Source organism: Elephas maximus, chromosome 3 (genome assembly GCF_024166365.1).
Source record: "Elephas maximus indicus isolate mEleMax1 chromosome 3, mEleMax1 primary haplotype, whole genome shotgun sequence".
Classification (NCBI taxonomy): domain Eukaryota; kingdom Metazoa; phylum Chordata; class Mammalia; order Proboscidea; family Elephantidae; genus Elephas; species Elephas maximus.
In genome coordinates, this window is record NC_064821.1 from 31,672,479 (window position 1) to 31,693,743 (window position 21,265).

Below are 21,265 nucleotides of genomic sequence, written 5' to 3' on the forward strand. Positions count from 1 at the left end.
GTGGAGCTGACGAGCCTCGCCTGCCTCGGCACTGAGCTTGCGGTTGCTGGTTCCCTAGTAGAGCCGCGCATGGGGCATCTGGGATCTCCGCCGCTGAAAAGGCGCTATAGAAATGCAAGGAACTATTATGATTTTAATAAAATAGTGTCTCATTTAGGAGCACAATTTTGCGCTGCCTCTGTCGTCGGAGCCCGGCTTTGCCACTGCAAAGTCTGTAATCAGAGAAAAATACCAGCTTTGTTGAGGGTTAGAATATATCATTGGCTAATGTGTGCGGTTTTTTTTTTTTTAATAATGCTAAGCATTGGAATAATTAAAGAGTGAGAAATAACTCCTCTCTCCTCTCGGCATTGTCTCATTTAAGGGTGGAAAGCTCGCTTTTCGGCAAGGCTGGTTCGTTTTAATACGGGCTTTTTTCTCGCCCGCCGGTCTTTCCCTCCGCTCCGGTCTAATTCGCAAATCCCCAACCTGGCACAAGCCAGGAAACTTGCGGCCGGCCGCTCTTCTCCCTGAGTTGGAGCCTCGCTCTCTTTTTTTTCCCTTCTTTCAGAGACAACCCTCTCATCCCTCCCCCTCCTCTGGGCCCTGACCCACTGCCTGGTTTGCACCAGAGCGATTTAAAAAAGAAAGAAAGGAGCCCGGCTCTGGTACCGCAGTGCCAGCCAAGGGCGCGCTTCCCAGGCGGTGGGCAAGTGGGCGAGTCAAACCCCTGGAGCGAGGGTGTGGGGAAGCAGAGCTTTGGAGACTACCATGTGCCCCCCCCCCAAAAAAATAAATGGGATCAAGTCAGCAAGTATCTCTAAAGATTGCCTGCACAGATCCTTGTTATATTTTAAATTAAGCTGAACAGTGCTTCCACAGCTTTTCACCAGCCCCGCATGCAACATGAAAAGAAAATTCTGTGGGAGAGTCTGCCTGGCAGCCCTGGGCCCTTGATACCTTGGTAGGGGTGAGAGGCTGCCCACTTGGGCTGGGCCTGGTGTCAGGCTCCAGCCCCAGGGGCAGTGTCCTTGCAGATACTCTTAAGGTTTGGATTTGAGGAAGGAGAGCAGGGTCCAGGGCCAGTGGCTGGGCACAGCCTGTGGAGGTATGGGAATTGAGGAAGGGGGTTAGGGTCAGGGCTGGATGAGATGGCTGCCTTGGGCCTCTTCCCCCAAGTGCCAGGTAGACCTTTTGGAAAGAAAAGGGAGCTTCCATGAGGGCTTGGGGGAGACAGCCTCTAGTTAGAAGGGAAGGAGAAAATTGGGGAAGAAATGGGGTGGAGGCTTGTGCCCATGGGCAGGCACCAGTAGCTGTGCAGAGCATTTGCATTACAGAGGGAGTTATTTATTTATTTGCTTCAGGTGTTTTTAATTAAATGTGTTTCTCTTTTATTTTCCTGGTTATTTGGTGCTTAGACTTTTCAGCAATCCCTTGCGTTTCTCTTTTTATATAAGCAGAAACTTTTTCCCCCTTGGAGAGGTATCGTGGGAGGTATTTTGCCTTCGGTGCTTTCTTTTCCCTACTTTAAAAAAAATTTAATTTTGAAATTATAAAGTAAATTTAGTGCTAGTGAAAGTGAGGGGAGAGCCAGATGGGGCTGGAACCAGGGAAGGGGTAGGCAGGCACAGCAGGGTTCAGCCTCTCTTCCTAGGTAGTCTTGCCCCCAAGAACCCAAGGCCTAATCCACTGCTCTCTCGCTCTCTGGGCTCCCTTCTGTCTCTTACCTCCGTGCAGGACTCTTCTGGGCAGGGTTGGTTGGGAGCAGCCTGCCCTGATGTGTGTTTATTTCTCCTTGCAGAAACCCCTGGAAATTCACTCTCCCTGTTGACCCACATACCGAAACCCCCAAATCCCTGCCTGGCTTGCAGGCAGAGGGGAGGGAGAGACCCTTGCCACCTCTCAGTCATTACGGCTGTTTGGCTTTCAGCTCCTGGCCTATTTGTCCCCTACACATGCCTTGGGAGAGTCTGCTAAACCCCCTATACAATTAGTTGCCCCACTGATGGGAGCAGAGCTGGGCAGGCTCTGAGAGAGGTGCTGAAGCCCCTCAGCAGCACAGAGGTTGAGGATGAGGGGGCTTCTTTTCACCAGGATTTTTTCAGTTGCACGAGTAGCATGGCCTGCTCTATAACACGTTCGTATAGTATATAGAAAGGTATTCACGTTTTACTCTCTTGATGCGGGCAGGAGCTATTTCATAAACTATGAGAACTCTATGGTTTAAAAATGTAAGTTCTGCTTAGCAGTGCTGAAACCGTCGTATTTCTTAATCTAGGTGGGATTACCATGGGTGTGTTCACTTTGTGAAATGTACCGAGGGTACACTTAGAATGTGTGCACTCTTCTTTTACGTGCTATACTTCGGTTAAAAAGTTTATGGATTAAAAAAAAAGAAAGAAAAACATAAGGCCTAACCTCAAACGTAACGACAAGGCTGAATATAATAATAATAATACAATAAATAACAATGTCCTCCAGCCAGCTTTGGCCTTCTCTTAGGCTCCCCACATTCCCAGGAATGGTAGGAGGGCTTGGGGAAATTCATGTCTGATTTAAAAAAAAAAAAAAAAAACTTGCAGACCGGTGGCCCGTGAGGCTTCCTGACCTGTCCATGTGTGTGGAGTGCCTGGAAACCACCTGCAGATTAGTTGTAGACGTAAGATTCCAACATTTTAGGACCAAAGGATAATAAGTGGTAAAGAGAAAGTTACTTGCCAATTACATTTTGCTGTCAACATCTGGAAAGCAAAATTGCATCTGTTCTCCCTGTCCCTCCATTGCCACCTCTTCTTTTTTTCTGCACACTTAAATGTTTTGTATGCTTGCCATCCATACTTCAGTTTTCTGCACTGTTAAAACATTTTCCCGGCTCTGCTCAAATGGGGTTGTTGGACTTCAGCTTTCTTTTCTTTTTTTTTTTTTTGATGTGCATCTTATAGCTTGATAGTAAAATTTTTGGAGTGATTTATTAGACCAGGCCTGTGATCAGTTGATAATCCCTCCTTCTTCTCTCCCCTCCTGGCTCTTCCCTGCACAACTCACGGCCAGAAGCCTGGGGGAGGATGCCGGGCTGCCCCCGCCCAGCTCCCTCCTTTTGCCTCTGCTCCTCCAGGCAGGTATTGACAGCTTCTCCCTCCGTGGCCCTTCTGCGGTGTTTTTGTTTTCTCTTCGCCCCCCAAAAATATTTGAACCAAAAAGCCTCTTTTTTTTTTCCTCCACCCACAGCAAACTGAAAGGGCTAGTGAACCGTGATTCAACAGAGCGAGGGCGCCTCTTTTCTTTCTTAGCATTAATTAACGCAAGTTCGTTAGGACGTTGGGTCTGTCGCCCACAGTTTTCACTTGTGTGTGCTGAATCGGGTCATAGAGGGAGACTTCCCATGCAAACAGTTTGTGTTGGAGCTGGAGGACGCAGAGGGGGAGAGAGGGTGAGGAAGAAAGGGAGCCGGTAGGGACGAGCGTGGCTGAGGAGTGGCATGGTCCTGGGCTCCGGGCACCCCGAGCCAGCCTCCTTGGTAGCAGGGGCTAGACACCAGGGAGATGAGGATTCTTGAGTTTCCTTGGCAGTGATCCTAATAATGAAATAGTTGGAGGAGAACACATTTTGAGGGACTGAAAAATGCCCACCTTCCAATGCCTAAAATTGTATATTTTGGGGAAGCCCAGGCAGGGCTGGTCCAGATTACCCTCCTACCTCCTAGCCCTCCAGCAGTGAAAACTCCCCGGGCTGTTCCCATCCCAGCCACCCTGCTTTCTGCCTGGGGCTCCAGGCACCGCCTGTTGTCGCAGCAACTGCGAGAAAGCGGCTTCCTTCAGCCGAGGGTGCCTGGAGTGTAGGCCAGGCGGTCAGAGAAACCTTTCCATTCAAATCCTCCTGGGGCAGTGGGAACAGGGGACATAGAACCCACAGAGCAAGGGGGTGTCCCGACTAGCAACTAGCGAGCCTTGTAGAGGGGGTCAGGAAGGCCGCTGCTTTGGGGTTTTGTCACTATTCCATGCCCTTAGCCACAGCGCCTTGGAGTCCCCGCAGAAGTTTCTGGATGTGTGTGTGTGGGGCGGGGGGGGGGGTCAGAAACCTTTCTTCTGTAGGATCCCTCAGCTTTCTGTGGGGTTGGGAATTACTCTTAGTGATGCCTGTGGTGATTTTTTAATCATTTCGCCATTTGGTTCGGCCTTCTCTTTTGCTATCTAGATATTTTCACAGCAAGCCTGGCGCAGACCTCATCCCCACACACTGGTCTCTCCTTTCCTTGTTTTGCCAGATTTCTGCTTTTCTGTAGAGAACGTTATGAAGCTGTCCTCTGGGGGTTTTGCATCTTCTCGGGCTCTTGGGCACCATGGCCTGAAGCTTCCCAGGCAGAGTAGGTGGCTTGAGGCTGCCCTTGTCCCTCGCAGCCCTTGCTTCCTTCTGTCCTGCGCTTTCTGGCTTTCTGCGAAGGGTCCAGTCCTCACGTAGCCCACCGGCTGGAGCAGAGGGCTCTGGTTGCTATTCTATTTGGTGACACAGGGAAGTTTCAAAGTACATAATAAATTAAAGACTAGGATATTTGTTTCCCATTTCTTACAGAGAATGAGATGAAAGTAAACAATTTCCAGTTGCACTAGAGAGAATAGATTATATCCCCAAATACCCCCATATCTACCCTATTTTATTCTGTGCCAAGAGGGTGAGGGGCGATGTGCCTGGAGGAGGGTAACGTTTGGAGCCAGAACGAGGCTGCCTGCTTGGCCAGATCCCAGGCCAGCGCTCCCGCTCCCGGTTTGTAGTCAGTAGGAGAAAAGGAAGGAAAAGGAGGGCTGTTTTACAGGAACCAGTGGCCTGGTCTGAGGCAGGTCCTGCCCTAGACCTAGTGCATGGATGTGAGGAAAATCCATTCGACCAGTGTGAGGATGAGAGAAACAGTGCGCGGCTGACCTTTCCTGAGGCAGAGGAAAGCTGGCCAGAGTTGGCAAAAAAAAAAAAAAAAACCCGCTTTGTCCAAATTATCTGAGTCTCCTCATAAAGTATATTTTCTGGTTTTCAGTCCTGATGTTTTCGGACTCTCAGATGGGTTTTCTCTGGCTGTAGAGCCCCACCCACCTGTAGGATAAGCAGCCTGGGTCCCTTCCCCTTGCCTGTTGGGTCCTGTGTCCTCTCTGCAGTTTTCTTCCATCTGTGACCCGGACTGGGAGTCTGGCCCTTTGTGGCCTTCCACGAAGTGGTCTGTGGGATGCGATGGGAGAGCTGAGGAATACAAAGTCAGCCCCTTTAGGTTTGGGTGAAGGCTGGGCTGAATTATAAAATCCCACGAATTGGGCAAACTAACCAGTGTTCTATTTGTGGCCCATTTTCTTTCTTGTGTCCTTTCTCCCCAGGCTGCAGATAGACAGTAAAATGGATACTGAATTATCTGGTCATTTCTGTGTAAGTTTTGTCAGTTCTTTGTGCTAACTGCGTGTAGTTATCTACATCAACATGGGCCTATGTGGCCAGGGCCTGAAAGAATACATTTGGACCTTAAACAATGCAGAATATGGACAAATAGAGTTGCTTTTTGTTGTGTGTTTTTAAGATAAAGAGACCTTCTAACAGTGGAACTGTCTTTAAAGATCCAGCTTGTGCTTGGAGATGTTTCGCCGTTGGCAGGTATGGGGTGGTTGTGGAACACGCCTCAGGCGGGGCAACTTATTTTGTTTCCCGAAAGATTTTTAATATTATCTGTGTGAGTGAGGTACTGTACATATATATTTTTTATTTTCCCTAAAAAAATCCACAAAGCCTCTGTTGACAGGACTGTTTTATGGCGTTTTTGAAAACAACATATTTCACGTTGTCACTGTAGAAGCAGGCATTTTTCTTGGCTAGTTTTCTTTTCTTTTTTTTTTTGCCCCCTGTCCCCAGTGCCCTCTTCTGTCCTTTCTCCTTGCTTATTTCCCCTTGTCAGCCCTGCCCGTCTTTCCCTCAGTCTTTGCCCTTCTCTCTCTTTTCGCTTTTTCCTCTCTCTCTTGCTTTCTCCCTCTCTGTGGCCTGCTCAGTCTTTTTCTCTCGGTGCACATTCAGTAATGGCCCAAACCGGCATATTTTAGAAATATTTCAGTGAAACTGTTGCTGTTTTTATCAAATTCTATACAGTCAACAATAAAAGAGAAAAAGGCCTTTCTCTCACAATGGCAGGCACATTCCTTTTCACAAACCCCAAACCCATGCAAACTTTAAAAGTCTTATTTCTGGGCTCTTGAAGTTTTTCTTTTAAATGGGGAAAATACCCTTTTCCCAATTTTTCCTTCTTTTATTTTTTTGTCTCCTTGACTTATTTCATTCTCTCACTTTCTCTCTTTTTTTTTTTTTTTGCACACTTTCAACAGCATCCCTGGTTTCCTCCCCCTCAGCGGGTTTTTCCTCTCACCTCCCTTCCTCTTCCTCCTCTTCCCTTTCCGTGGCCTGCCCCCTTCGCCCCCTCTGTCCGTCCAGTCCCCTGTCCCCTGAACCTTTGCACTTGCTGGTGACGCAGACCTGGAGAAGCCTCACGCTGTCTGCCGGCTTTTTTGTCTTGGCTCTAGTTGCCCTTGCAGAGCAGCCGAATCTCCCTGCTGGGGCAGGAGGGTGAAGGAAAGGAGGCTGGGACAGGGACAGGTAGTCTTCAAACAGGAGCCTCAACTCTCTTAACAAAAGGGGGACAGTCCCCTTTTGTTTGGGGCTTCTGAGGGGCGTGTCCGGGCAGAGAAGCCGCTACCAGTGGAATGCAGGTGGAGGGGGCCGCTGGGGCTAGGGCTCTTGAAGTGTTTCTGAAGGAACCAGTGTGCCTGCTGCCTCTCTGTAGGCTGCAGAGAGACAGAGAGAGAGACTGAGACTTTCTCCTCCTCTCCCTCCCCAAGCCCTAGGAACATCCCCGCTGCTTCCAGGCCCCTTCAGAGCAGGGTGAGGGGTGAGGGGTGAGGGAGAGCGGCTGCCTGGGAATCCTCCCTGCCCACCTTCAAGGTTAAAGCCATTGGCAGGGGGAGAAGGACAATCGATGATTGTTCTCCCTTCCCCTTTCTCCCCTGGAAGGGCCTGTTGCTCCTACCCTTAAGAGAGTGTTCAAGGGATATGTGGGGCTCTGCGTGGGTCCCCTCTGTGTCAGATCTCTCTACCACTTTGTTCGACCTTTTCACCCCCTCCTGCATCCAGGAAGAATCTTGTCCTGTTTCTCTAACTTCCACTTGGATCCTCCCATGGCTATCTCCTGGCTGTGGGACACTGGCTGGGCGGGGAGGGGGGGAGCAGCTGTAAACCCCTTCATTAAGAATCAACCGTGATCAGTAGTGCTTTTCCGCCCGCCCTGTGGTTTGTGAACTGCGTATGGGGAAGGGGACATGCCAAGATTCTCCAGGAGGCTCGTGTTGGGCATTTTCTGCTCTGTGTCTAATGTTTAGCATAAATCAAAATACCAGAAAAACACCTACAAGCCAAATATAAACTCATTTGTCGTTTTGAACATTGACTTTAGAAAGTAAGGTTGCTTCCTCAAGGAGGTAGGGCAGGGTTTGGTATCTTGTGTCGCCAAGCTAACGTCTTTGGCTACTTGGACAGAAGCTGGTTATTAACATGACATTAATTATTGAACGCCACCCTAAGAGCCCTGTCTATGGTGACACCTGCCTCCTGCACTTTCACCTCTGTTTCTGTCTGGGTCAGCTGTAAGCGAACTTCAGATGAGGTCCCAGGTGCTGGGCGCGGCACCTTTCCCTTTGTAGGGATTCAGCACCCATCCACATCCAGGGCTGGATGCTTTGTTTTGACACACCCCAGATTCTCTGCCAGGCCTCTCTCCGCTGAGCATAAAGGCCACAGAGTCCAAGGTTTTAAATGGGGAAGAAAAGGGTGAGAGTGAGCAGTGACTTTTTTGCATTGCCAGCCTAGGGCTGAGCCTTGCTCTCTGGGAGAGGGTGGCTATGGGGATGAGTTCCGACCGAGTGGATCACTCTCTCCCTGTCAGTGTTCACGGCCTCCTCTGTTCTCTCTTTTATTTAATAACGGCCTCCTCATAACTGCGTTTTGAAGGCCTAAGTTCTGACTGCTGATAGCCCTGCCCCCGCCCCAGTGGGAGGAAGGCCCAGGGCAGGACAGGTCTGGCTTTCCTGATGGGACTCTTTTCCGTGACTCGACATCCTGGTTGTCCCACTTTTTTTTTTTTTTTTTTGATATAACCCTTTCCTTTCTGCTTTTGTCTTTTCTTTTCACTTAGGTGTCTTTATTTTGTGTTTTTGTCACCTTGCATTGTACAGTGTGGGCCCATTCATCTGAACTGAAATGTTCACCCTCCTTCAAACGAGACAACTGAACAGTTTAAGTGGAGGGGGCAAAGCTGGAGAGAGCAAAGCATTACACGTCTGGGGTGGGGTGTGTAGGTAAGACTCAGTGACTCTTTGGAGGTAATGTCCACCCTATCGCCTTTGTCATTTCTCTGGGGCTGTGTGTGGTGCTTGTCAGCGGAACACTGGGACAAGAGGCTATTTTAATAAACTGTTGCAGTTTCGACAGCCGAGCTGCAGAGTGTTGGCGTCCTCGTCACTGCTAATGGGGTGTGCGTGGCTGGGTGTGGGCTGAGGGAGGCAGCAGAGCACAGGGGGCTTTGGGGAGCCTGGGTGCTAGGGGCTTGCAGCCAGGCTGGGACTAGGGGCTGCCTGCACCCTGGGCGACGGGCTCCTGCCCTGGAAGCGTGGCTGGCATTTACACTTTCCGCTCTCTTTTTCTTCCTCTCTCTTTCTATTCATAGCACCGCAGGCTTGTGTGTACGGCCGGGGAAGAAAACTTCCACTCGCCCCTGTTTGCTCCATAAATAAAAAAGAAACAGAACCAGAAAAAGAGAGTGTGCGGGCCTGAGAGAAAGAGACTGAAACCAAAACACAGAAAGCAGGCGCAGCTGCTCTCTCCAGGGCCTTCTGGGGCTCCCGCCCGCCACCCGGACTCAGTCCTATATTTATTTATTTATTTTTCAGGCTAAAAAAATTTTTTTTTTCTGCGTCTTCCTTAATCACACCCCCACCCCCAAATTTGCGGGGCGGCTGCTGCCAAATGGGCCAGAGAGAGAGCCTGGAATGAAAAATTCATAACTGCTGGACTTTGCTTGTTCATTAGACGTGAACTTGTCGATTGGGCAAATTGTTTTTGGTCTCCAATTGCCGGGGGCCCTCCCCACCCTCCCCGGCTTGCCTGGTTCCCTCCTCCCCTCGAATGCAGCCATTGGCTGCTGGCAGACGTCTCTCTGCCAAATAGGTGGATCCTTCTCCCTCTCTCTCTCTCTCCCCCCTTTTTACTGGCTTTGGCACAGGCAAATGGATGGGGATTGAGCATGAAAGGGGAGAGAGAGAGGGAGTTTGAGAGAGAGAAAAGAAGCAAAAAAAAAAAAAAAAACCAACGCACACACACACACTCACTCACACACGCTCACGCGCTCACACACGCCCCATCCACGTCCTCCCTTGCGCTCTCCCTCTCTCTCTTCCATCCTCCCTCCCTCTCTTGCTCCCTCTCTCTCTCTCTCTTTCTCGCTCCCTCTCTCTCTCTTTTGCACGCGTCTGCCAGCGACGGTCTGCAGCCGGTCAGAACTCGTCCTCTTCCCCGGGAATCTGCGAGCTCCCCCTTTTCCTCCCAACAGGCGGAGGGAGGCAGCTCGAAGTTTACACCCCTGTGCCGCTGCCAAAGCCGAAAGCCTTTTTCTTCAGCTGCCGCTTTTTCCCTCCTGGTTTTTGTTTTTGTTTTGCACGGGGGTGGGGTAGGGTGTGTTTCTTGGGGGGGGGTATGTGATGATGGGAGGTTGGTTTTGATTTTTTTTCATTTTGCATATTTCTCTCTTTTTTTTTTTTTAACTGGAAGAGGATGCACAAGGGGAGAAATTGAAAAAAAAATTTTGTTGGCTTTTGTTTACCTGGCGTGTGTGGCAACCGGCTCGCGTCCTCTCTCGGCTTGCTATCCCTGACCTTTCTTTCTTTTTTGCTTCTTTTCAAAAAAAAAGAAAAATTAATTTCTCCCTTCTGTGCAATGGAGCGTGGGGGGGGGGAAGAGGGGGAAGGGTTTGAGAATCCACCCAAGCCCGGCCCCTATTCCCCAGAACACCAATAATAGCCCCCTTTAAAACATTTACCTTCCTCCCTGCTCCTCCTCCTCCCCTCCCCCCACCCGCCCCCAACTCACAACTCTGTTGAGTCCAGAATCTCAGAATCAGGCGTTGGGCTTTGCCGGGTGCTTCAGATCAATGGTAATTATTTAATTTTTTCCAGTTTTATTTTTGTAAACAGAAATCAATGATTATTTAAACTTCAAACAAGCAAACAAGCAAAATAAATAAATAAATAAACTGAGAGCCCAGCCCTCTGTCACCTGACTAAGTGGGAAAGAGGGTGGAGGGGTCAGTGGGAAGCTGGGGAAGGGGCCGCAAGACGACCCTCGTAGCTTTTAACTCTAATGTGGCCAAGACAACCACCTTATTGTACTAACAAGAAGTGTTTTGTTCATTATTACTGTGATTAACATTAGTATGGGTGTCGATAACAATGCTGAAATCACATATTTAGGATTTAGATCTGACTGAAAAATTCTGGGGTGGATGTTCCAATTGGATTAGGAGAGAAGACGGGGAGGGGGGAAGCCAAATCTGGTTCATCTCTCGTGGATGTCATGTTCTCTCTTTTCGGGGGTGGCCAAAAATTGACCGGTGTCGGGACTCGAGGCAGCTCCTGCGCACCTCGTGTGTGCGTCCACGGGTGTCTGTGCGGGGCGGACACGCGTCGGGCGAGCTGTCAGGAGTTCAAGGCTGCGATAGAACATGGAGATGTCATGGGCGCGACAGAGCCTGGCGGGGATACCAGCAGCGTGTGTGTGTGTGGACAGCAGTGTTGTCTGTGCGCGCGCGGGTGTGTGTGTGTGTGTGTGAGTGAGAGAGGGAGAGAGAATAGGTGTGTGCACAGGCTCTTGGTGCCTCTGTCTAGCGTCTGAGGCTGGGATGGGAGCAAGTGGCTGATTCCGCTGGTGGTGGCTTCATACCACACTTTTGTAGAACAATTGGAAGAGGAAATTGGGGAGGAGGTGGAGAAGACGATTTTTCCTTGTGCCCCCCCTTTTAACACTTCTTTTCTCCTTCTCTCTGTCCCCCTCATCCCGTCTTCCCTTCCCCTCCTCCCTTCCTCCCTGCCCCGCATGCTCCCGGCTTGCCGCCTGCAGGATGAGTTCCACCCGTTCATTGAGGCGCTGCTGCCTCACGTCCGAGCCTTCTCCTACACCTGGTTCAACCTGCAGGCACGGAAACGCAAGTACTTCAAGAAGCACGAGAAGCGGATGTCGAAGGATGAAGAGCGGGCGGTGAAGGACGAGCTGCTGGGCGAGAAGCCCGAGATCAAGCAGAAGTGGGCATCCCGGCTGCTGGCCAAGCTACGCAAGGACATCCGGCCTGAGTTCCGCGAGGACTTCGTGCTGACCATCACGGGCAAGAAGCCCCCTTGCTGCGTGCTGTCCAACCCCGACCAGAAGGGCAAGATCCGCCGGATTGACTGCCTGCGCCAGGCCGACAAGGTGTGGCGGCTGGACCTGGTCATGGTGATTTTGTTTAAGGGGATACCCCTGGAAAGTACTGACGGGGAGCGGCTCTACAAGTCGCCCCAGTGCTCGAACCCCGGCCTGTGCGTCCAGCCGCACCACATTGGAGTCACAATCAAAGAACTGGATCTTTATCTGGCTTACTTTGTCCACACTCCGGGTAGGTTCCTCTCCACATTTTTCCATTTAATTTTACTTGCTGGTGTTTGTTCTGTGTATTGTGCTTCTCATTTTCAAATGATAACAGGCATCGGGCCTAACCGGGGCGCCCGGCTGACGGGGCCTGCAGCATGGTGATGTTCCATTTTTCCTTTGCCCTCTTCTCTTTATTCTTTATCCTTCCCCTCTTTCTTTACCGTATTACCGATTTTGTGCATGTCTGTCTTTGGAAGTCTTGTCCGATCCGAAAGCTGCTTCAGGTCTTAGGACCAGAGCCAGAGTGCCCCAGAATTACCCATGATGGTGAGAGTCTAAGATAACCTCCCCCTGAAAAAAAAACCAGTCTTTGCTCTTATTCTAAATGAATTTGAAAATATCTTTGAGGGCAGGGGCAGCACTGCAAGTCCTGGTAAAAAGCTGTATTTGGCACAAGCAGGGTGGGCTGCAATTTGGCAGAGAAAAGGGAGTGTAAGGCCCATGGGTATGAGATGGAATGAATAAAAAAGAGGAGAGGGAGCAGGGAGCAGGTTCTGGGGCTGATGCCCAGGCAGCGGGAGACAAGGTGGCTTGAGCAAGGGAGTGAGAGTAGGATGAAGAGAAGAGGGAGCTGTTTTGGCTGGAATTTGACTGTCAAAGAGAATGAAAGTAATTTGATTTCGTAGCGAGAGAGTGGCAAAAAGCACCCTGTTCGTGGGCTCTTCCTCTCTACATGGTTCAGCTGACGTGGGGGAGTCCCAAGGACAGATGCTGGCGGGCAGGGCTAGGCAGCTTCGGCCAGTTCAGGAGGCTTCCCACACCGCGCGGTCAAGCAGCTGGTCAAGCAGTGTGGCTTTCTGCGCTGGAGCTCGGGAGGAAACCTACCAACACAAAACTGCAAAATCGCCTTTTTCGTGCGCATGTTCCAAATGTTTTTCCAGTTCTCTTGGCTTTTCCCGGTCGTACCCTGCAGTTTGGGTTGGGACGATTCAGTTCTCCTTCTCTGTTCCTTTTTTTTTTCCCTTCACCCTTTCCCTTTTTATAATTTCTTTCCGCTTTTGTTTTCTTACAAATTGAAACAGAGATGGCTGGTTAATTTTTAGCCTCCACTCAGCTACGCCCAATTTACTGCCGCCTTTGAAACCTAAACGGCGGCGCTCTGTGATTAAGCAAGGCAGAAGTGTGTTTACATTATAGCCAACCAACTTGTAATGAGAGGGCTACCAAACCTTTTGCTGTTTTTTTTTTTTTTTTTTACTTTCCACCATTCCAGTTTTTTCCCCCTCTCATCTCCCTTCTTTCTCCTTTCACGCGAATGTGGTTTAACTTCAGCTCCTGCAAATCTTTCCCACGAGGGTGTGTGTCTTCCTTTCCTTTCATTCACAAAAAAGCAAAGAGACTCAAAACCGGCTCAGGTCACTCTCTTGCCTGGTTGGGAAGTTGGAAGGAGTGATATGACTGAACCCAGAAATAAAACTGGTGGGGGGGACTTTCAGCATTGCGTCAGGACTATAATCGCCACAGGCGTTAGCATGGAAAAGTTGGTGTGGTGGAGAACTCTGAGTAGAAGGTGGTATTTGTGTTCTCTCTCCTCCTGAGGTGGTTTTAGTAGCTAGCTGGAGGCCGTGCCCGCAGGTTCTTCCTCCGTGGTTCTTTCTAGGCCTGAAAGACCCTCATTCAGAAGGCCAACTGCCAATGGGTCCCCCCAACCCCAAGCTTGAATTCCTTTTCTTTTTGGAAAAGAGATTAAAAAAAAAAAGTTGTCCCTCATTGGCTATCTACATGGCAAGCCAGAGTGGGGAGGGTGTGCCTGGTGGTGTTCAAGGTAGCCTGGGGGCAGTGTGGAAGCTCAGGCGTGCCAGCGGTGTCCATCAGATAGTGCTTCCGAAAGGAGATTCTTCATCTTCCGATTGATTTAAGAGCTAGGGGCCAAAGAGCTTCTCAAATGAAAATCAACACTCATCTTCCTCCTAAGCTGGCTTCCTCCTCCTCCGCTTTCTAGCTGGATCCTTGGAGTGGAGGAAGTTGTTTTCCTGGCCATTTTTATTTTAGGCCAAATTCATGACTGCTGCCAGCGTAGGATGCAGTGCACATGATGAGGGAGACGCTTCCCAGCCCACTTTCTGGCTCCTGGACTGACCGGGCAGGTGTCAGGGAGAAGAAAGGGAGGACTGTCTCACCCCCCATCTCAGCTGAGATCATTTGCCCAGGAATAGGAGTGAATTCCTGCCCCATCGAAAACAGCCAAGGCCACCTCTGCTGGGGCTGAGGCCGAGTGTCTGCAACAAATGCGGAGTAGAGAGCTGAGGACATTTTTGCTTAATTCCACATCCTAGAGACGAGATAGATTCGATGATAGAAGGCTTTTTCTTGCTAGAATTGCTTTAATTTGAGCTTGCCTTAATGGAAAGTTGGGGGGAGGTGCGGATGGGGCTCCAGGTGAGTCTTGTTTGTTCTTCCTGAGAGGAGGGTAGGTAGGCTCCGCAATGCTAGTGCATACGACTACCTTCCTGGGCCAACCCAGTTTGCTAGAAAATGTCTTCTTCTCTGGCTCAGCCACCAAACACTACTGAGATCTGATGGCACTGCCTTTCCCCAGAGCCATGCCTACTGGCTTGCTCTGCAGGGCCACTACCCCCCCAGTATAAATAAACTGGGTGGGTACTGAGGTGGGAAGGGCTCAAGGAGAGTTGTTTTGGACTCTGAAAGAAGTGCCTTTTCATCCCTTAAAACTGGGCTGAGAACAGAATCTGGGTGATGGGTGGTTTGGGTGAACAGGACATGGTGGTAAATGGGGGAAAGACTTCACCTCTAAGTGCCTTCAGAGGCCTTTCAGACCCTTGTCATGCCCTAGATGAGACTTCAAGAGGTGGGTATGGTCGAGAGGGAATGAAGGACGTGTATGACATGGGCAGCTCCACTTCCAAAATAAGGAGCCTAAAAGGCCTCCCAGAGTGTATTGCAGCTGCCATGAGTACAGTCTTCCTGCTGGGAAGGAGTCTGGCAGAGTCTGTGTCTGTCTGCGCTCTGAAGGAGAGGTCGAGGCAGGGTGGGGTCAGGGAGCACTGGAATGGGGAGGAGGATGGATATTTTCTGGGGATGTCCTTCCATCCAAAGGGAGTGTCCCAGAGTAGGATATCAGGGGAGCACGGGGCCAGGCCTGGAGGCCTCTGCTGTGTGAGGAAGGCTGGCCACACTTGTCTAGAAGTGGTACAGAGACTATCTCCAGAGCTTCCACAGGTGCTCTGGAGATGAACTGGCATCTTCAGATCTTCCTAAACATGGAGGCTAGAAAAGAAAAAAATCTGAAGCTAATAAAATGCCTAACTGAATGGAAATGTTAGTGTCTCCCATCAAAACCCTCCGATTGGCCCATACCGGAGGCCCCTGAAGTCCATGTCTTGGGTGATGGCTCCCCCCATTTTGTTTTTAATTTAAGCTTTATTATTATGGAGAATTTCATATGTATACTATTCTCTCTACTTTTGTATAATGAACCTCCACGTAACCATCACCAACCGGTGTCAACAGTTAGCAACTTACAGACAGTCTTCCCATCCACACCGGGGATTTGGAAGAAAATTCAGGCATCATAGCTTGTCATCTGTAAACATTTCTGCGTGTATCTATAACAATAAGGACTCTTTGAGAAACATAACTACAATACTATTATCACACTTAAGAAAAAAAACCCCACGGTTTCTTTAATATCAGGTATCTACTATGAGTCGGAATCAACTCAAAGGCAGTGGGTTTTTTTTTTTTTTGGTTAGTGTTTGCATTTCCGTAATTATCTCTTCATTTCTTTTTTATAGTCTGTTTGTCTGAATGGGAATCCAAGTAAGGTCTATATATTGTAATGGATTGAAAATAACTCTTAACTGTCATAATCTTGAGGCTGTCCTCTTCCTCCTTTTTTTTCTTCTTTTCTGGCAGTATTTTTGTTGATGAGCCTGGGCTGTTTGTGCTGCAGACCCCGTTGGGACTCTGCAGGCTGCCCTTTCCTGGGTCCTTCAGTGTGTTGCCCTGAGAGGAGACCTTGCCACCTTCCTCATCTCCAGGTTTTGGGATGGGTGGTTCGAGTAGCACCTGAAGATTTGTCTAAGTGAACTTTTTCAAGTGTTAGGTATTACACTGTTTAGGTATAAAAGCTTTCTGATTTTTGCTCTCCACTTCACGGGTTGGAGCTTGGCAGCGAGTGTTGATTTTCAGATCCAAGGGAAGGTCTCTACATCCTTCCTGGGTGGCAGTGGACATTGTCCCACTGTGTCAGACCTGCCAAAGCATGCCGTCCCAGCCGAGGCCTCTCCAAGCCTTTGCTTGACGCCCAACCTGACTGGTGGTTCTGACTGTGAGTGGTGTGGGTCGAGGCCCCCAGGAGCCCAGCCATCTCTTAGGGGGCTAACCCCAACATGAACACTTGGCCACCTCACCCGCTGCTTACTTTTTCAAGGCCCAGAAATGCCACTGGCCTTCATCTTTGCGGCAGCGCCATCTGGTGCCAGGGTTGGCAAAGACTGCATTGCCAAGGAACCGGCTGGTAAAATTAGGAAGATCTATAGATTAATTTTTTAACCCAATGGAGGGTCTCCTTTAGAACATCCCAGAAGAGCTGTCACTATTGTTCAAAGGTCAGCTTTAGCTGTTGTAAAATTCTTCCCTACATCTAGCACAGAGGGTAATTTAAAGGGATTAAACCAGCTAACATGCAAAGATGCCAGCACTTAGCAGGCTGGACAGCAGCAGTTTATGATTACGAGATTGCTATGGTTTTGTGGGCCCAGGTCTGCCTTCCTGTAACCTTCACCTGTTGGTCTCGTTTCTGTCTTAAGGAACAACCCAGGTTAAAGCTTATTTTTCTGTGACATGGCAAACCCAGTAAAAGGCATCTTTCGTGTTTCCACCAGGAAACTGTCTCTTCTGCAGGCCAGTGTCACCTGTCCCTTCATGCTTCCACATTTGACATAGCTCCTAGTGCCCTTGTCATTTGGGTCACCAGCCCCTGGAGGACCTCTGGTTGGTCCTGGTCCCTTTTAAATTGGAGCATTGGGAATTGAACTCAAAAGCCCAAGCTTGAACAAATCTGAGGTAACCGCAGTAGCTATACAATTTGGGGGCCTAGAGCAAAATAAAAATGCCAACCCCTTGTTCAATAGTTATTAAGAATTGCAATATGACTACAGCAGAGCATTAAACCAGCCACGGTTCAATGCTCATCTGACCCTTCTGGCCCCTTCTGACCCCATGTGACTGCCCAGGTCACCTGTCTTTGCTTTGAGTGCTCCCTCTGTTAATGCGAAGCAAAGTGTGTGGCTCCAGGGCAGTGTGAAAGGATGATTAGGGTCAGGCAAACCTTGAGGTGTGATCCGGAAGAGATCAGAAATGCTCCGACCTGATCGCTGGGCTTGGTCTCATTCCTGGACCCTTTCCCCACATTGCCCTTGACCACCTGCCCCCATTCCATTTGTCCATTGCGCTGTCCCTCTGAGCCTGTAGTACACAGGGGATTTTGGTTCGGGGCTTACTTGCTGGCTGAATTGAAAGCTATAGCACAAGCAGAGAAAGACTTGCCCTTGTCTGAGCTTTAGCTGGCAGGGTACAGGCCTTGAATAAGCCAGAAGGGGACCTGGATGGCCTGAGCACGTAACCCAGAGCTCACCAGGCCGCTCTGCAGCAGGTGGACTGGGGTACAGATGTGCAGGACTTCCTGAGGACTCAGTTTACTCTTTGATATTGCCAAAGGATGGCAGAATTTCCTTTATTCATGAAATACGCTTAGTAAACATACTGTGAGGACACCCCTGGACTGGGGCTTCTTGATCTCTAGAATGAAGAATCCTGCTTGTCCCCAGTAGGTTGAACGAAGGCCTCATGGCAACTTTAGAGGGCGCCATGCTGGAGGGAAGGGAAGACCTGGCAGGGGCTTTGTGGTCGGGAGCAGCTGGGGCAGGTTGGTGGCTATGAAGGGGGAAGTGGGATTTGCCTCGGTTCCGTTCTGGTGTTGCAGAGACCAGGGCGGCAGAGGAGGGTGGGTGAGAAAGGGCAGCGAGGCAGCGCCAGGTTCTGCCTCTATTCTGGTGCCTGCAGCAGCTGGGCAGAGGGAGCAGCTGAGTGTTACCCTTTCTGCCCAGGGAAGAAGGTGGCTCCCTCTTTCCCCCTCTCTTTCTCTCTTTGCCCGGTTCGTCCCGCCCCCCGCCCCCCCCCCCCCCCCCGCCGCCCCGTCCTCAGGACCTGCCACGCTTCAGTTATTCTATCCTTCAGTGTCCGATTCAGAAGTCTTTTCAAAGGCCCCAGCCGTGTCAGCGCGGTGCTCGCACAAAAGGCCTCTTTGATTTCTTGTTTGTTTTCATTTGCCAGCGGAGGGGGAGGGGGCAGGAGAGAAAGAGCTTCTGGGTTTTAAAAATTTTTATTTGGGTTGCTTCATTCTCCAAGCAGTTGGCTCCCTGGAACTCCTTTTTGAGTTGGGGCCTCAGAGGCGAGCAGCGGCCTTCTGGGGAGAGGGCCGCGGTGGGAGTGGGGGGCCAGGCAGCAAGGCTGCCCCTGAAGTGATAAGAGGAGGTGCAGGGTTTAGGATAGAGCAGTTTATTATTCATCCCACAAATGTTTATTCACCAACTTTTATGTGCTGGGGAAGGAAGGGCTGGGTTGGGACCCTGTGGCTTTGGGTACAGAGAGGTATGAAGTGCTGGCACCAAGTGACATCTCCTGGTTAGTCATGTCCCTCACAGAGGCCTCATTACAGCTGTGGCTTTGGGTCCTTGTGAACCTTGGTTTTGCCATTTTCCTCTTATGGCCCAGATTCCATTTCCCTCCTGCTTGAACAGGAGGGAACAGGCATGGGGGCCCTTCTAGCACACACACTTCTCTGAAATTCTTAGTGCCTTCAAATATGGGTTGGGGCTTCCTATTCTACTTCAGGGAATGAAGTAGAGGGGGTAAGAAGCCTACCTGGCAGCAAGCATCTTGCTGGAAATGGCCCCATCTCCCCAGGCTCACTCTCACACTGTGTCTTGTCTCTCAATAGTGGCCACTTTGTGGGACACTGGGGCATGGATTCCCACCTCAAAGGGTCTGGCCCCCCTCCACTGTAGGACTTTGAAGGCAGGTCAGTACTGCCAAGGCCCTGGGGAGTAGAGAGTTGAGGCTGGAAGGAGATGAGTGCTACCCTTGCCGTGGTTTGGGAGCATGCTGTGGCTAAGACACCCAGACTGCTTCATAAGTGGGCACCCTGACGTACCAGTGAGACTGGGTGCTGTGTGCTGGTTTCTGTGCTCAATGTGTGGGCCCGATTGTTAGGGTGCAGGAAGAGAGTGCTGAGACTGAGGCTTTGGGCAGGTGGTCACGGGCCTCAGCAACAGGGAAGTGTGCCCACTGGGTGAGGGGGGGGGCCCACAGGGCCTGGTTGGCAGACGGGAGGAGGAGGCTGGGGGGCTGAGAGATAGATAAATATAGCTGATGGCATTTCTGATGATAGGTTTTTCTTGGCACTGAGGGCACCATGGAAAACAACATGACGAACGCCCGGCGCTGCAGGCCGCTGCCGCCATTTTAAGCATGTTTGAGCTGCAGGGTTGTTGGCGTTAGAATAGGGTCCCAGAAGGCAGAGGAGCTGGTTGGAGGAAGCTTGGCTGGGCTGGGCCTTACGCCCCTGGATGCCTGTGTTTCTTTGTATATATGTCTAATACCTGGTTTTCTGGTCCTCTAGAGATTTTTTGATATTTTGGGATTGCCCGTAGTAGACCTGGCCCCTGAGTGACTTGTCCATCAGCCCAGCCTCTGTGGCTTATTGGTGGGGATGTTCTGACCTTTCTCCCCACTTGCTGTCAATGTCTTAGCAATGACCAAGACATTGGCACTGCTGCCCCACGGTCAGAGCTGCTGTGTGCTGTTCTTTGGGGAATACCCCAGTGGACTTACAGGGTACCCATGTTAGCATGCTTTTTCAGGCTGTGATATAACATCATGTCCCCTGTTGACGGAGGAGGGGTATGAACACAGCCCAGGGTCTGCTTCCTGCTGGAGTCCATGCTTCCATTGAACGCCTGGTATGGACGAGGTGCCGTTCTAAGCCTTCTTCACGTATCAGCTCTCCAGATTCTCACAGCGGTGCTGACGGTGGGACGAGTGTGCACACAGATGACAGGTGTAGGGAGGAACCTTCGAGTCAGACTCACGGGTCAGGGGAGGCTTCCTGGAAGATGATGTGCTTGAACGACATCTTGAAAGATGGTTAGGAATTAGCTAGTTTTTGTCAGCCGACTGAGCCTTTTCTGCCTGCCGTGAGCTGATTTCCCCTCATAGAGGCTGAGTGATGCAGGCAGAGCAGGTGCTGTTATCCCCACTCACAGAGAAGGGGACTGAAGTATGGCAGTGTCAGGGACTTGGGTCACACAGTGAATTTCGGCAGAAGGAGCTTGGATGCCTGGTTTCCAGGCTACTGAGCTGTGGCCTCCCTCCATGGGCCTCACTGTTCTTTGAACCTCACTGGGCTTGCTGGCCTCAACAAAGCCTCAGATGAGAGTGGCGTGGGCCCCTTAGGAGCCAGTGCCATCCCAGTGGTCTCTGCTGCTCTCCGGGAAAGGCTGTAAGCCCAGCTTGTGGCTCAGCTCAAGGGCTCCCCCAGCTGCTGAGCATGTGGGGCGGAGACAGAGCATGCACCTGGCCCTGTCCATGCCGGCCTCTCACCCCACCAGCTGGCCCAGTCGGATGGGGCACAACCCCTTGCCTCCAACTTCAAGAGGCAGCACGCTAGTGTAGACCGGGTTGGGTTGGCTCTTGGGCACCCCCTGCTTGGCCCACTTTCGTAGAGCTGGGGGGAAGGGGCCTGGCTTGACCTGCACAGATAGAGTTTGCAGGAATCCTAGGCGCAAGGGTCAGGAGGCTCTACAGAACCGGGATCCCTGATCTTTGCTCTGTCGCGCCCTTTCCTGGGAGTCAGCTTAGAATCGCAGTTTAGAATAAAAATGCATGTAATTATCCTAATTTTGCAGTTGTCTGCTGTTCATGGCCTTTTATGCTCCCTTCACCCAGACTCTCACCCTCACCCCTTCCTTAAAGTTTAAAAACTTTAGGGCTGTGTATATGAAAACTTTCTGAATGTGCCAAGAGCTGGGTGTGGGAGCGGCTGGCTCACTGCTCAAGTTTGCCTTGTTTCCGTGGCTAATAAGACTGGGGTTTATCTCTCACCATTGATGTCAGCCTCCTTAGAGCAGGGTTTCCTAGTGACATTTGGGGTTGGTTGATCTTTCTCTGTGGTGGTGACTGGCCTGTGCACTCTGGTGTTTAGCAGCATCTCATCTCTGACCTCCACCCGCTGGATGCTAATAGCACCCACTCCCTAAGTGTGACAATCAAAAATGTCTCCAGCCATTGCCAAATGTCATTCCCTGGAGGCAGGATCACCCCTGGTGAGAACCTCTGGCCTGGAAGGACCGAGGGATCAGACAGCATGCCGCTGCCTTCTCTGGACTCCCTCGGCTTGAAGACCTTGTTTCCGTTTCTCACGTGGCGACTGGAGCTCTGAGCGCTGGCTCTTCCTCCACATGTCCTGTGCCTCTTTCTCGTTTCTGAACAGCAGAGCTTGGGCTACAGCAGTATG

At 50.6% G+C, this 21,265-nt stretch overlaps 1 protein-coding gene across 7 annotated transcripts in view; it reads left to right on the top strand.

The window, feature by feature from the left end:
- The window catches only part of NFIX (nuclear factor I X), a 94,218-nt gene that overhangs the window by 16,874 nt on the left and 56,079 nt on the right, over positions 1 to 21,265 (top strand). For 5 of the 7 annotated variants that reach the window (XM_049877075.1, XM_049877078.1, XM_049877079.1 and 2 more), the window contains exon 2: positions 11,161 to 11,692. In XM_049877075.1, coding sequence (XP_049733032.1) covers positions 11,161 to 11,692 — 532 coding nt within the window. Of the gene's footprint in view, positions 1 to 8,215; positions 8,349 to 10,094; positions 10,199 to 11,160; positions 11,693 to 21,265 lie in introns of those variants that run through there. The other 2 variants (XM_049877081.1, XM_049877077.1) reach the window with 2 other exon arrangements.